The sequence below is a fragment of the Dendrobates tinctorius genome, unplaced genomic scaffold (assembly GCF_039654945.1).
Source record: "Dendrobates tinctorius isolate UK_male_01 unplaced genomic scaffold, ASM3965494v1 ptg000103l, whole genome shotgun sequence".
NCBI lineage: Eukaryota > Metazoa > Chordata > Amphibia > Anura > Dendrobatidae > Dendrobates > Dendrobates tinctorius.
Window position 1 is genome coordinate 39247752 of NW_027361771.1, and position 15259 is coordinate 39263010.

General features: G+C 45.3%; 1 protein-coding gene across 1 annotated transcript in view; it reads right to left on the bottom strand.

Moving 5' to 3' along the window:
- LOC141100063 (anthrax toxin receptor 1-like) overlaps positions 1–14275 on the bottom strand; it is a 108809-nt gene extending 94534 nt beyond the window's left edge. Inside the window, exon 1 of the mRNA XM_073588257.1 lies at positions 14101–14275. Coding sequence (XP_073444358.1) covers positions 14101–14219 — 119 coding nt within the window. The 5' untranslated portion in view covers positions 14220–14275. The remainder of the gene's footprint in view (positions 1–14100) is intronic.
- Positions 14276–15259: the final 984 nt, after the last annotated feature.

Sequence of the window (15259 nt, forward strand, 5' to 3'; positions counted from 1 at the left end):
TAGGCCTGCACATTATTTACCAAGTCACAAAAGTCAGATGAAAGGGTCTTCTAATTATTGACAAATGACTGTGTGACATCAGCAGAGGAAATGGAAGCGAGATAGTATCATCGGCATGACATGGGAATCTGTGAATGTCCCAACAAACACACTAAATATCTCCTTAACGATCTTCCTGAAATGCACCAGCAGAAGTCCAGCTCTTTGTGGTAAGAGTGGGCCGACCCAAGGCTTCGACATCCATTACCGGAAGCCTGGATCGTAACCCTTTCATGAATGGCTCCGACTCGGATCACTAGTAGGAAAGCTACGGTATATGCTTAGTTACCAGAAGATGAGGAGCAAGCTTTGAGGGGAGGGTGGAGAATAAAGCGAATGTCCACTTTTTAGCACCACATAATTCACGGGACTGAAATTCCGTAGAGTATTTCTACATTCAAACCACAGTACAAATGCAATAGAACCAACATATCGCTCCCTGCCACACATAGCACATATGTATCTATATTAACAGGTATACTTAGACATACAGCTATTTGACCAGGCATACCGGAAATATACATTATAGTACTAGATATATATTTACTGATACTCTGCTAGGCAAAGAACACGTTCATTGTAACCTACTAGATTTAGCATGTTAATAGTACCATATATAACACAGGTAAAATACTGGGATTTACAGAACCCCAATATATAGCACAAACTGTATATACTGTACATTCATATTATAGGATATACTGTTATGTACAATTCTACTGCCCAGCATACCAAATATACATTACTCAACATTGAAACTGCAGCAGCTAGAAGGAAACGTCATAGAATTATGGACATCTCAGGATGGAAAGTCATTTTAATGATATGCAAATGATGAAAAAATGGGAACAAAATGTTCAAAACATCCCGATTTACTAAGTATTGAGTATTAGTACCACGCACAGAAATACACACACTTACATGACTTGGCTGCTATCAATAAGGATATTAATGGTTGTCAGAGGAACGTTCTCCATGCTGAGTGCACTTGGGGAAATCATCAAGATCCGCTGCTGGCAGCTCAATTTGCAATTGATGATGACTGATATCCCAGATGTGCTATATGGGACACAAGTCCAAAGATGCTGCAGTGCATGGTAGCACATTTAGACCATGCAGGCTGCTCATAGTAGAATGAGCAATATGTTGCCTAGGGTTATCTTGTTAGAAAACTGTTCCTGTGACTCTTTAGAGAAATGGGCGTATCACTGATTCCACAACCAAATGAATGTAACGCCATACTTGGAATGAAAACTAGAAGGTTCCAGCTACCTTACATTATGCCACAACACACCATAATTCCAGGAGTAGGATCAGTCTGACATTCCCTTATGAAGGCCTCACCATGGCGTTGCCCACCTGGTCTCCATACCAATCTTCGCCTGTAATTGCAGCCAAGACAAAAGCGAACTCATCGCTGAAAAGGATACACCTTCATTCTAGCCTCCATTCCCACCTCGATGAGCACCATTATAGTCGTTGAGAGTGGTGGCGTGAGGTCATTTTGAACACCTGTTGCTGGACATCTAACTTGTAGCCCAATGTCGTTCCAGCGCATTTTGATGATTTAAGTAGAGTAGACAACTTAAGCTTAGTATTTGATGCTAAATTTTACCTGCATTACAGAGTGGATCAATCGCGGAACCAGTTATACGTCAATTTCTCAAAAGTGTCCTAAGAGGTGGTTTTTCATGTTGTTCTTGGTCCTTTCAGCATGGCTGAAACATTCTACAATGGCCTACAGCATCTTCAATCTTTTCTTCCATTGAGCACATCTGGGACGTCATTGATCGAATTGGTATACACACAGACATGCAAAAGGTACTCTTCGAATAGGAAAATACCTAGAGCAGTTTGCAAAAGAAGAGCGGTCCAAAATTCCATTTGAAAGGTTTAAGAAGCTTTTTCATGATTACAGGAAGCGATTGATTGCAGTTATTTATTCCAAAGAATATGCAACCAATATGTAACCAATTTATTAAGTTGAGGGTGTCAACACTGTCTGTCCCATTTTTTGGAGTTTCATGTGAAATTATGTCCAATTTGCCTTTTTTCATTTTTTTGTGTTGTTCCAATACACACAAAGGGAATAAACAGATGTATAACAAAACATGTGTAACTGCAATAATTTTCTGAGAGAAATACTTAATTTTCTTGAACAATGACAAGGGTGTCAACACTTTCAACCATGACTGTATATATAAAGGAGGAAGCAAAGCAACACCAGTCCTTCGAGATGTGGGTTCAATCCTCAAAATCCATCAGCCAGTGGAAAAATTATAATGAATAAAAGAAAAAGACGTCACACTCCATTCCAAGCAAAACACAGGTGAAAAAACGTTATTCCACGCCCAAAGTACACAATGTTGTGGCTCAGGGTATGAGGCTTTCTCAAGTCACTTGGACATAGTTCTTTCACCTGTTTTCTGTTTATATATATATATATATATATATATATATATATATACACACTGTATATATTGTGGTGCAGTGACCCCTGTGACAGATAGAAGGCGCTGTATGGGCTTCCCAGGACATGCATGCAGGCGTTTCCTTTATTGTGATGGGGAAATGGTGAGTGGCAGGATTGTAAATGGCCAATATGTCTCACAAGGGTGGGTGCCTTGTGATGGAATCTGGAATGTGTATTGATCAGCAGAGGTGCTGCTGAGGGTTTGTTACTGTGTATAAGGGAAGCTTCAAGGTGACTTGGTGAGATGGGTGGAACCAGTCACCTACAAACCCACCCAGGGGTGTGTGTCTGAATGCCCAAAGTAAAGCCTGTATGTGTATGGCTGGGTGTGTGTAATAGGACCTGTAGTGAGGTCATAACCATGTGATCCATACCTCACCTGTGAGTGTGGTTATGTACCATATAATGTGCCTGAGGTCTGGACACATGAGAGAGAGTGTGTGCCTGAATGGTTCAGGGTGCAAGGTCCTGGAGGGTCAGTATTTGGAGATTCTGGGAGAAGAATCGGATCCCTGGAGCACGTGCTGCGACCTTGGACCTGGTGAGGCATGAGTCTTAGACGGTCTCAGGAGGGGACGGACATCCTGAATAGCACCCGCTGAGGCCCTGGACCTGGTGGCCGGTGTGTTGGGAGACCCTGGGAGGAAAATTGGATCCCTGAATAGCACCCGGTGAGGCCTGTGTGTTGGACGGTTCCAAAGTGGGGACGAACGTCCTGAATAGCACACAGACAGGCCACGTGTGTTTGCAGAGTCAGTGACGGCACTGCATTGGGGGAGCTACTGTCCGTCTGTGGATCTGGACTGTCAGGTGGCCTGGTGAGCAAGGCGTTGTCCGGGACGGTGACCCCAGTTTGGCAGCTTCCCTGAGAGAGAGTACTGACAGGAGTCAGCGTGCGAAGCAGGAGCTCCTAAGAGGTAACCCCGGACAGGGGGAAATAACTGTTGGTGCTTGTGAGGTTCTATTAACTTTAATGAACTGTTTAGCGTGCGGTCGCCCACAGTCACTGGACAGAGAGGTCCAGCATGTTTAGGGGCTGCAAGGAAAAGCCATAACCTGTAAATGTTCTGGACTATGTGTTAAGCCTGTGAAGTGTAACATGGCCTACAGTGGTTTATGATGCTTGAATAAACCAAAATGGACTGTTTATGTGAAAAAACCTGTACATGACCCTATTAATCTGCTGCCAAGTGAGTGTCTCCCAAAACTAACAATAAGCGCTACCTTACTATATATATATATATATAGACACACACACACACACACACACACACACACACACACTAGAAATAGGCCCGATGCTATTGCATCGGGAGTGCGGTGAAATGAGCATCCGCCGGTGGGTGGCTCAGCCAATAAGCGGTGCCGCGAGGCTTTGGCAGGAGATTTGAATTCCCCCGCCCTGCCAGCTGAGCCAATGAGTGGTGCAACGTGAAATTTGAATCCCCTGCCAAAACCGCGAGGCATGGTCCCCTCACCCCCCCTTTCCTGGTATGCATGGCCCTCTCACCCTCCTTTCCTGATATGCATGGTCCCCTCACCCCCTATCCTGGTATGCATGCTACTTCTCACCCCCTTATCCTGACATGTAGGGTTCTCTCACCCTATTAAACTGCACACATACAAAAAAAAACATTTATACTTACCATTCTTCCCTGTGCTCCAGCGCCGTCAAGTTCTGCAGGAGGGCGGGGGAAGAGCGCCGGAGTATGCGCATGCCCATACCGCGCTGTCCAGCGACATATTGCTAGAGGCACACTGCAAATGTGTCTTCAGTAAAATGGCACCGAATAATATGCGCATGCGCGATTCCGACACCGCACTCCTACCCCGGTCTCCGGTGAGAAGAGAAGCACCGCGCGGTCAAGTAAGTATGTAAGTAATTAATCCCCCGCCCCGCCAATGAGCGGAGCCGCGCGGCTTTGGCGGGGCATTTGAATCCCGCTCCGCTCATTGGCTGAGGCCAGGGGTACGGCTTGGCGGGGGATTCAAATCCCGCACGGCAACGCTCATTGGCTCAGCCGGCGGGGGATATGAATCCCAGCCGCTCCGCTCCGTACACCTCGTAAACACACGGCTCCCCTCCGTACACCTCGTACACACGCGGCTCCACTCCGTACACATGTGGCTCCATACCGTACACCTTGTACACACACAGCTCTGCTACATCCACCCTGTAAACCCCTCCTGACCCCACACATAAACTTCCCCTCATCCAGCACCATGACAACCAGCACAGCAAAGTCCGGCACATACCGAGACCCCGATCATATGACCCTTGACTCCTCCTCTCCTGTGACCTCATCACAGGTCCTGTGCGCACAGATCAGCCAGCGTCAGGCCAATTGCAGCCTTGCAGCCAAGGAGCTGCACAGCCAATGAGCGGCTGCAGCTCCGCGATCGGACCCTTAACACTCCGGGCCCCTACGACAGCTGCGACCACGGTAGATAGCCCTTGCTTGGGTGTTCCAATAAGGCGGTCAGCTTGATTGGCAATTATATAGTAGATACTGTGACAAAATAAATTTGGAGCCATTCAGACAGCTTCCTTTGGCACCAGCCAAGTTCATTCAAAATCTGTGTGCGCAAGTTTGCCTAGGAGAATTAATGCTTACATTCTGCTTTGAATGCAATGGGCGGTCACACCAAATATTGATTTGATTTCTCTTTTGTTCAATCACTTTGCATTTTGTTAATTGATAAAAATAAACTATTATCACTTCTATTTTTGAAACCATTCTTACTTTGCAGCATTTTATTCCACATCTGCCTAAAAGTTTTTATATATACTTTATATTTGTGGTTGATCGGCTCACTCGGCTGCACACGGAGGTAGACACGGGTACACCTCGGTTTTAAGAACTTCCTTGGGTTTATTGTAGGTAGCATAAACCCATAAAGAAGAATACAGTCCACTGGGCAAAACAGAAAAACAAAACAAAATGGTGGCAGAACAGCCCTTCTGTGAGCGGAGTCCCTCCCACTCACGGCTGGCAGAACACACACTGTTCAGTTTCTCACGTCCATGCAGCACTTTCATGGAGTGCTCCTTCTCCAGGCAAACGCACTGAACACTGAGAGTTTTTCCCTTCAGCCATTTAAGCCCAGACCAAGTGACTGATCACATGACTGTGACCTCACCAAGGTCCTGTCAGCACACAGTGCTGCTAGCTCTGTAGGGGGTGATATGGGGGGCCACTCTCCCACCCGCTCTATGAAGGTCCCCCTAAAAACCAGCCTATAACATAACTTAACCCTCGCAACACTTACTGTGCTGGAGGAAATACAACTCTGGATTTTATATCACTGAACGCCATTAGGCGTAGTGAAACAAATCTCCCCTCTATTACATCACCAGGTACTCTGTCACAAGATATATATACACTCACTGGCCACTTTATTAGGTACACCATGCTAGTAAGGGGTTGGACCCCCTTTTGCCTTCAGAACGGCCTCAATTCTTCGTGGCAGAGATTCAACAAGGTGCTGGAAGCATTCCTCAGAGATTTTGGACCATATTGACATGATGGCATCACACAGTTGGCGCAGATTTGTCGGCTGCACATCCCTGATGCGAATCTCCCGTTCCACCACATCCCAAAGATGCTCTATTGGATTGAGATCTGGTGACTGAGGAGGCCATTTGAGTACAGTGAACTCATTGTCATGTTCAAGAAACCAATCTGAGATGATTCGAGCTTTATGACATGGCGCATTATCCTGCTGAAAGTAGCCATCAGATGTTGGGTACATTGTGGTCATAAAGGGATGGACATGGTCAGCAACAATACTCAGGTAGGCTGTGGCGTTGCAACGATGCTCAATTGGTACCAAGGGGCCCAAAGAGTGCCCAGAAAAAATTCCCCACACCATGACACCACCACCACCAGCCTGAACCGTTGATACAAGGCAGGATGGATCCATGCTTTCATGTTGTTTATGCCAAATTCTGACCCTACCATCCGAATGTCGCAGCAGAAATCGAGACTCATCAGACCAGGCAACGTTTTTCCAATCTTCTACTGTCCAATTTCGATGAGCTTGTGCAAATTGTAGCCTCAGTTTCCTGTTCTTAGCTGAGAGGAGTGGTACCCAGTGTGGTCTTCTGCTGCTGTAGCCCATCTGCCTCAAAGTTCGACGCACTGTGCGTTCAGAGATGCTCTTCTGCCTACCTTGGTTGTAACGGGTGGCAATTTGAGTCACTGTTGCCTTTCTATCAGCTCGAACCAGTCTGCCCATTCTCCTCTGACCTCTGGCATCAACAAGGCATTTCCGGCCACAGAACTGCCGCTCACTGGATTTTTTTTCTTTTTCGGACCATTCTCTGTAAACCCTAGAGATGGTTGTGCGTGAAAATCCCAGTAGATCAGCAGTTTCTGAAATACTCAGACCAGCCCTTCTGGCACCAACAATCATGCCACGTTCAAAGGCACTCAAATCACCTTTCTTCCCCATACTGATGCTCGGTTTGAACTGCAGGAGATTGTCTTGACCATGTCTACATGCCTAAATGCACTGAGTTGCCGCCATGTGATTGGCTGATTAGAAATTAAGTCTTAACACACAGTTGGACAGGTGTACCTAATAAAGTGGCCAGTGAGTGTATATATTATATTCATAATAGCTGCAGAAGATGACCGAAGTGGCACCGATAACAGACGATAACAGAAGACAGCAGCTGATACCACTCCGGCAGTAAAGCAGTAAAGTAAAAACAAACACTGGAGTGGTGCTTTAAAACAACACCAGATTTTCACACAAGTCCTACAAGTAAATAAAAAGAACAAAATGAGTCAAAATTTCAAAAACTATAGACTTTTTTTAAATGAGGAAAATTATTCCATATCCCATGTCTATGGCAAAAGTATTTGAACCTTTATGATTGGCACATAATTTAAAGGTGAAATTAGAGTCTAGTGTAGACCTTTCAATTAATAGGATGACACTCAGGTGTGACTCAGCAATCTGTTATATGTAAAGAAGATGGATCTATCAAAGTCTTATCTTTACAACACGTTTGTGGAAGTGTATCATGTCCCAAACAAAGGAGGTTTCTGAAGACCTCAAAAGTAGAGTTGTTGGCATTCATCAGGCTGGAAGCGGTTACAAAATAATTTCTAAAGAGTTTGGACTTAAGCAATCCAGTCAGACAGATCAGCTCCAATTCATCAAGACCACTGATTTGCTCACCAGTCTTTAAGAGAGGGCATGGTGAAGTTAGAGGCTCCTGATTCATGAAGAGGCACACCACTCTTAATGAATCAGGAGAGTCTGACGAGTCGCATGTGCCTTGACGCAAATCTTACTCCAGTCCATGATTTCAGCAATATATCTGACATAAAAAACGTCACAGATTGTCATGAATTAGAGGAACTGTGGCTTCACTCCACCACCTATTTTGGTGGAGCTGGGAGAAACTGGTGTGAAAACATCAAAAGTTGCAGAATGTTTTCAGAATTCTGAGCTGTACAAAATGTTGCCACTTTTCAAAGAATTTACGCCAGTTTTCTGGTAAAATTGCTTTGATGAATTTGGTCCATTGCGTATTAATGGAGGGAATTCAGAACCAATATTACCCTCCCAAGGAATGGTCAACCACCTACAATAACTCTAGAGCAAGGTGTATCATAGTCCACTAAGTGACAAAAGAATCGAAGGTCACCTCTAAACAGCTAAAGCCTTCACTAGCATTAGCTAATGTTAATGCTCATCAATCCACCATCAGAAGAATACAATGATATGAACGTAGCACAAAGTCACTCACAGTTAACGGAAAAAGGGAAGACCTGCTACAGAGAGACACAGCACCCACATACAACTGGTCCCTAAACAGACTAGAAAGACCCAAACAACACAACTCAATAACACCACCTTAGACCTGGCTCCCTAAAAAGCAAACAAGGGTTTCTCATGCCCTCTTAGGAACTAGAGGGGAGGCCGCAACACACTGCCAACAAGAGAAGAGGAAAGTGTGCAAGAAGATACAAAACCCAGGGTAAGAAAATTAAAACACGGTCATATATGGTATAAGGGGAAAGCTAAGGAGAGCCAAAGGAACTGGAACAAGTATAGCCTCCCAGAAACCTAAACAGGTGAAAGGAATAGGAACTGGGAAGAAAAACAAACAGACACACTGTAGGAATTCGTATTGTGCTTACCATAGCAAGCTAAAACCCTTAGCTGAAGGGCTGGATCTCCTAATCCCAAGTCCACCTAAAAGTATAGCCAGCAATGAAGTGCAGTGAAGGCTGAATATATAAAACCCAACCCAGAATGTGATAGGGCAGACCAAAATGGGACTCACCTGGAGAGAAGCAAACCAAGAAGGGGGAACATAGACAATTGGAACCATCAGCATTTGGACAGGGAAGAAAAGGCAATAGCTCAGTAGACAGGGAAACCAACCACATAGCAACAGGTCAGCAGATCGCAGGATTGCAAGGAGAAAACAACTGCTCTCGAAAAAGAACTTTACTTCACATCTGCTGTTGCTAAAGATCACCTGGATAAATCAGAAGGCTATTAGGACAATTTTTTATCTGCACATACTTTTGCCACTGACAGACATTTCATATTGGATTATTTTCCTTCTTTAAAAAACTATAAAGTCTAATATTTTTACTTATTTGCTTGACTTGTTTTTCTTTATCTACTTTTCGGACTTGTGTGAAAACGTAAAGTTATTTTAGGTCAAATTTATGAACAAATGTGGTAAATGCTGAAGGATTCACAAACTTTCAATCACCACTGTAACCAAGCTGTAATAAGCCATAGTTGTCCATATCATTAAAGAATTTTACACAACAAAGCAGGTTATCTTTTATCAAATAGATGCTGAATAACTTGCTGGTCCCATCGTTTAGTTCCCCAGCGATCCCAAGATCGAGGCTCAGGAATCTCAAAAAAGTGGCTCTCTTGCTGCAAATTGAATATAGCAAAGGTGCACATGCTCAGCCTCCACTCCTTGCTTTGTCAATAAAAATGCTGGAGAAAGCCATGCAAACGTTCCGCTTTTCAGTGGCTGGACTCCCAGCGATTAGCAAGTTACCCCCATACCCTGTTTTATTTGCAGATAAAACTAGGCAGGAATTATATTAAATTAAAAATACCTGTGATAAGGGTTTTCCAAGACTGTATAATTAATGGCCTATTTTCAGAACAGGCCATCATTATTGAATTGATGCGAGTTTGATTTTGGCGCCCACGGCGCACCGTCAAAAGTGCGCAGCGCAGGTCAAAGCGCAACTAGCGCACGGCCTGCGCACGATCGGCGCACCCTATGCTAAAGATAGGGTGCGCCGATCGCAGGCGCCGCTGTGCGCAAGGAGGCGGCGCTACAAGCAAGGGACGGGCACGCCGGGCAGAGAGCCGGCTCGGGGGCGGAGCTACCCCCGGTCGTGCGTGCGCTTAAAAAGCGCTAATGTGAAACCAGCCTTAACTAGACACTGCACAATCAGAAGGCTGCATATAACCCTTTAGGAAAAAAACTCTTCCAAACCACTTTAAGAAACTCTTCAGAAAAAAATGCTTCCAAAACCTCCCAAAAAAGTTTCCTCAAGTGGGTTCTGCTTGAAAATGTGTGGTTTATGGATTGCTAAGGCTGGTTTCACATTAGCGTTGTTGTGCGCAGCGCATCGTGCACATTCATGCGCATGTGTCATGCGTACCTATGTTTAACCTGGCGTACGCATGGTCTTGCGTTTGCATGCATTCGCGTGTGTTTTTGTGCGCATGCGTTTTTCGAGGTGTGCGCCTAGACGCGCCGGACTCAATATGTTGCATTTTTGGGTACGCCCAGAGGCATCAAAAAATGTATGTGTACGCTTACGCACGGAATGCGTCAAAACAACGCATTACAGTCTATGGGAACACAGGCGTGCGCATGGACATGCGTACGCCTGCGTTTGCGTACGCATGCGTGTTAAGAGTAAACATGTCTAGACACTGGTTTAAACCACCCCCTTCCCATGACACACGCCCACTGGTGTCCCACTGGTGGAGTCTGTTTCAAGGATTTTTCAAGGATTTTCCTCCTGTGAAATGTGACACCTAGAAAACGCATGCGCATAAAAAAACAAACGCATGCAAAAACGCATGTGCATTTTTCCATGTAATTATACTTGCGCACAATGCACTGCGCACAAAGACGCAAATGTGAAACTAGCCTAAGAAAAAAAGAAACTCAGTGTGAACGGAGCCTAAAGCATGATTGAGTACTCGAGTGCTTGGTGTTTGGTGACCTCAGCAATGGATTTTTCATTCTACAGTACAGTATACTGAGGGTGTTGCCTTTTTAATCTCAAATTTTACAGTGATCTAGTACAAGTGCCAAATGTAGTTGCAATCTGCAAGGATAGGCTCATTTTCATGGAAGGCAGCCACAGCACTGGGGTCGTCCAAAGTGGACAATCTCTTTAAGTGGACAGTGCTCCATTTAATTTGGGTATATTAGTTAGTTCAGGAATGCATGGGATTTAGCAGGAATCTAATACTAGGGCTTTGTGTTGTAGTTTGTTGTCATGAATATACAAGGCAGTCCATACAGAATAATGGAAGGAAGATTTAGTATCAGGATGTATACAAAGACAATATATCTACATTCTGAGATTTGTACCGGATGTTCGTCTAGTAACATCGTGTACAGGCAAAACCAATCATTTCTCCTAATTCCTTGGAGGTGATAAACTTCAGCGGTGCTCAGTATATGAGCTGTTTACAGCCTGCCAAGTATGTGTGAGTGCATGTGTCTGCACCTCGCTTTGTTTGGGTGTGTGGTGTGGCTCGGGGTATCCGCAGCTCTAGCTGTCTGGTGTTTGGATTTCTGTGACATGCAATTATGTGTGGTTTTATATCTGCAGGGTTTTTTTTCCAGGTATATAGAAGTGTGTATGTTGTATGTGTGCGGGTGTATCTGAAATTCTATTTGTACGTATCTGTGTGATGTGTTGTATGTGTGCTTGCCTGTACATTTCTGCATGTATCTGTGGGTCTATGCGTGTCTGTGTGTGGGTGTATGTAGCTACAGTTCTGGTTGTTTGTGTGTGCAGGTATGAACTGGGACTGAAATTCAGCCCTGGCATTTGCAATCACACAGGCCCATGTTGTCTTCATCCCCAAGCACCAGATGGGATGTATTACTAATAATACCCTGGATGGAGGAAATCAAGATTTACTACAAGACCAATATTTCTAATAATACCTGTGGCCTGCTGGGGTAAGTGACCGAGTCAGCTACTTTGAGCTCCGTCACAACTCTTAACAGTATGGCTGTCTTGAGAACACTGATTCTGTTAACAACGTAGCAGACAAGGCGGCCCATGACCAGACAGGCCCTTCTGGCATTTGCTAGAATTGCCAGATGGCCAGTCCAGCCCTGTATGTGTGTGTGTTTGTGTGGTGTAGGCGTGTTTATGTGGTGTATGTATGTGTGGTGTATGTGTGTGTGTCTGCTTGTGTGTCTGTGTGCTGTATGTGTGTATCTGTATGCTGCGGATTTGTGTGTCTGTATTTGTGCAATTAAGTCTGTTTCTATCTGTGTTAGGCTAGTTTCAGACTAACATTCTTGGGCGCAGCGCAGGGCCACCGCTAAGCCCCGCCCCAGGCTGCGCCCCCTCCGGTCAGTTCCTCCTCTGATCGCATGAGGCTGCATGCGATCAGCGTATCCTATATTTAGCGTTGGATACACTGATCGTGCGCTGGTCTGATTTTGCTGGCGCTGCGCACTTGCTTTTGACACTGCGCCCAGAGCACAAAAATGCAACACAGTGTTTTTTTGCGCTGGGTGCAGTGCCAGCAAAATCAGACCAGCGCACGGTCAGCGCACGATCAGCGTAATATAGGATACCCTGATCGCATGCAGCCTCATGCGAACAGAGGAGGAACTGACCAGAGGGGGCGCGGCCTGGGGCAGGGCTTAGCGGCGGCCCTGCGCTGCGCCCAAGAACGCTAGTCTGAAGCTAGCCTTATATGTGTATATCTGACTGTGTGTGGTGTGGCTTTGTGTGTCTGTATTTGTGCAGTTTAGTCTGTTTGTATCTGTGTTATATGTGCGTATCTGACTGTGTATGATGCAGCTTTGTGTATCTGTATTTGTGCCGTTCAGACTGTTTCTACCTGTGTTATCTGTGTGTCTGTGTGTGGTGCGGCTTGGTGTGCCTGTATTTGTGTAGTTTAGTGTTACGTGTGTGTCTGTTTGTGGTGCGGCTTTGTGTGTCTGTATTTGTGTAGTTTAGTCTCTTTCTATCTGTGTTATGTGTTTATCTGACTGTGTGTGTGTGTGTGTGTGGTGCGGCTTTGTGTTTGCATTTGTGTAGTTTAGTCTCTATCTGTGTTATGTGTGTCTGTGTGTGGTGCAGCTTTGTGTTTGCATTTGTGTAGTTTAGTCGCTATCTGTGTTATGTGTGTCTGTGTGTGGTGCAGCTTTGTGTTTGCATTTGTGTAGTTTAGTCGCTATCTGTGGTATGTGTGTGTCTGTGTGTTAGCGGTTTCTGAAGTTGTCCGTAAACACACATACACCGCAGCTCAGTCGCTGACGCAGCATCAGGTCACTGCTTCAGAAACCTAACAAAGAGAGTTTTATGCAGTCTTTCCCGAGCCCACCTCAGCATGGATCCTCCAGCCAGCCTCACTACAAAGCCCACTGTCACCAAATGGTCAGCAGTGTGCAATGCTGTACACGTCAATGCGCCACAACAAGTAACCATGTGCACAGTGTAGTCATGTAACACCTCAGACCATCATGGCAAGTCTTACCAAGTGATGTGTCCATCTGTCACATGCTCTGTACAAAAACTAGGTCCCAGCTCATGCGCTTCTTATGCCCTGTCTGAATTATCCCCAGGGAAGGCCGCAGTATTGATCGACCATAGGCCTGACCAGCAGCAGGAAAGCCACCGAAAATGCTTCACATAATGGAACCTCCAGAGACCTTCACGGGTTATTCCATTATTCTTAAGTACACAGAAAGGAAAGCTTCTTGAAATATTCAATGCAAACCTGTACGTCAATTTAGGCTGAGGATCAGGGGGGCAAATACTTTTGTTCTCAGCCAGACATTAATCCCATTGATGAAGGAATGTACATAGCGTACTACATGTTACATGCTAGTGCAAGGAATTATTGAGAGCCCTCAATTATAGAGGTGTGGGAACTGGTGGGACATTTTCCCCCAGTGTGGGTGCCAACAGCTTGGGCAGCAATGCCCCCGAACAGTAGGATTGATGGAAGTAATGGCACATAAGAGTCAGGATTTTCCAGAACGTGAATACACAAGTCAAAAGACTCAGGACATTTATATGTTACCATCTTTTCAGTTAGCCATTAAAAGGTATCAACCACTGAGGACTCTCAATTCTAAATATTCTTCAGGACATTTAAGAATGTAGAGCGGTGAAGTAAGCGGATAGAGTAGTGAGGGTCTACCAGGTCCTGGGGCAGGTTGGCGGCCTTAATCTATGGCGGGGCTCTTCACCTTGTATGCACTCTGCTCCACTCTCTTAAGACAAAACTTAGCCCATTTCTTGAAAACTCTGCCTTTGTGGCGTCCTACATGCCTGCCTTCCCCTCACATTCCCCCTCTAGACACTCACTTGTCAAGAATGAAGTACAAATCAAATGCCCCATCACAGGACCGCTGTTCTTCAGTCTCTTGAGCCTGGCACCACAGGGGGAGTAGGGCAACAAGGGCTAGTAGGATCCCACTCTTCATGGCCCAGTGTTTCCCTGCGTCTCCTCACCCAGGACTGAGGGAGAAAGGAGGAGGCAAGGGGGGCAGCAGCCAGGGGTGGGAGAAAGGGATGGAGGAGGAAGAGGATGTTAGGGAGGAGGAGAGGAATGTCTGTCTATGCTGCTGAAACCCCAGGGGGAGAGGCTATTAACCCATTCAGTACACAGGCAACTGAGGCAAGCACATGAGGGTTTTGCACGTGGAAAGAAACTTTATGGCAGGCGTGGGACCTTGCACTAGAAAGGACCCACAGGACAAAATGCAATAAGATGGTATTCTTGCAATTACAAAAATGCTCAGATATAGCAGAGCTTAGTGTGTCATCCAACTATTAGTGTTCACAGAACCCTGGTATCTGAGGATAGATAATTCAATAGACAAACACTACGTCATACAGGCACTGTATATTAGTTCTACTAGTGTATGTATGGAGGTGCTATATAGGCATCTTATGGTGGATAGATAGATCGATAGATAGATAGAGAGATAGATAGAGAGATAGAGAGATAGATAGAATGTAGACAGAGGGTTTTCAGTTTTGAGAACAACCCTGTTCTCCAACTGCAGTTCAGTTTTAACAGCAAAGCTGCGCCTTACTCACCAATGCTGGGTCCAGTGCTAATACATCATTGCCGCTCACAGTGTCAGTTGTTTACAGTGCTGACATCACTTTGACAACGCTGCGGGCAATCAATGGCTCATGTCGTCTACTCGGGCAGAGCTGCTCATCTCACTGATTGTCTGCAGCGCCATTGACTTTACGTCAGCGCACTAAACAATAACAGACCCCAGGACTTGTGGCGTAAACTCATCAGTGGACCCAGAGATGTGAGTAAAACACAGTTTGCATGTTTTTTTAAACAAACCGCGCCTTGGGGAGTGGACGTCTCAGAAAACAGACAAACCCTCTAACTTAACATTCTCAATGGCTTGTGCTTATTGCTTATTTTCCCTACATAGTGCACCCCAAAAATATTAACAGACAATGCTCATACAATACCGACCTACACTGCCTAAATAAA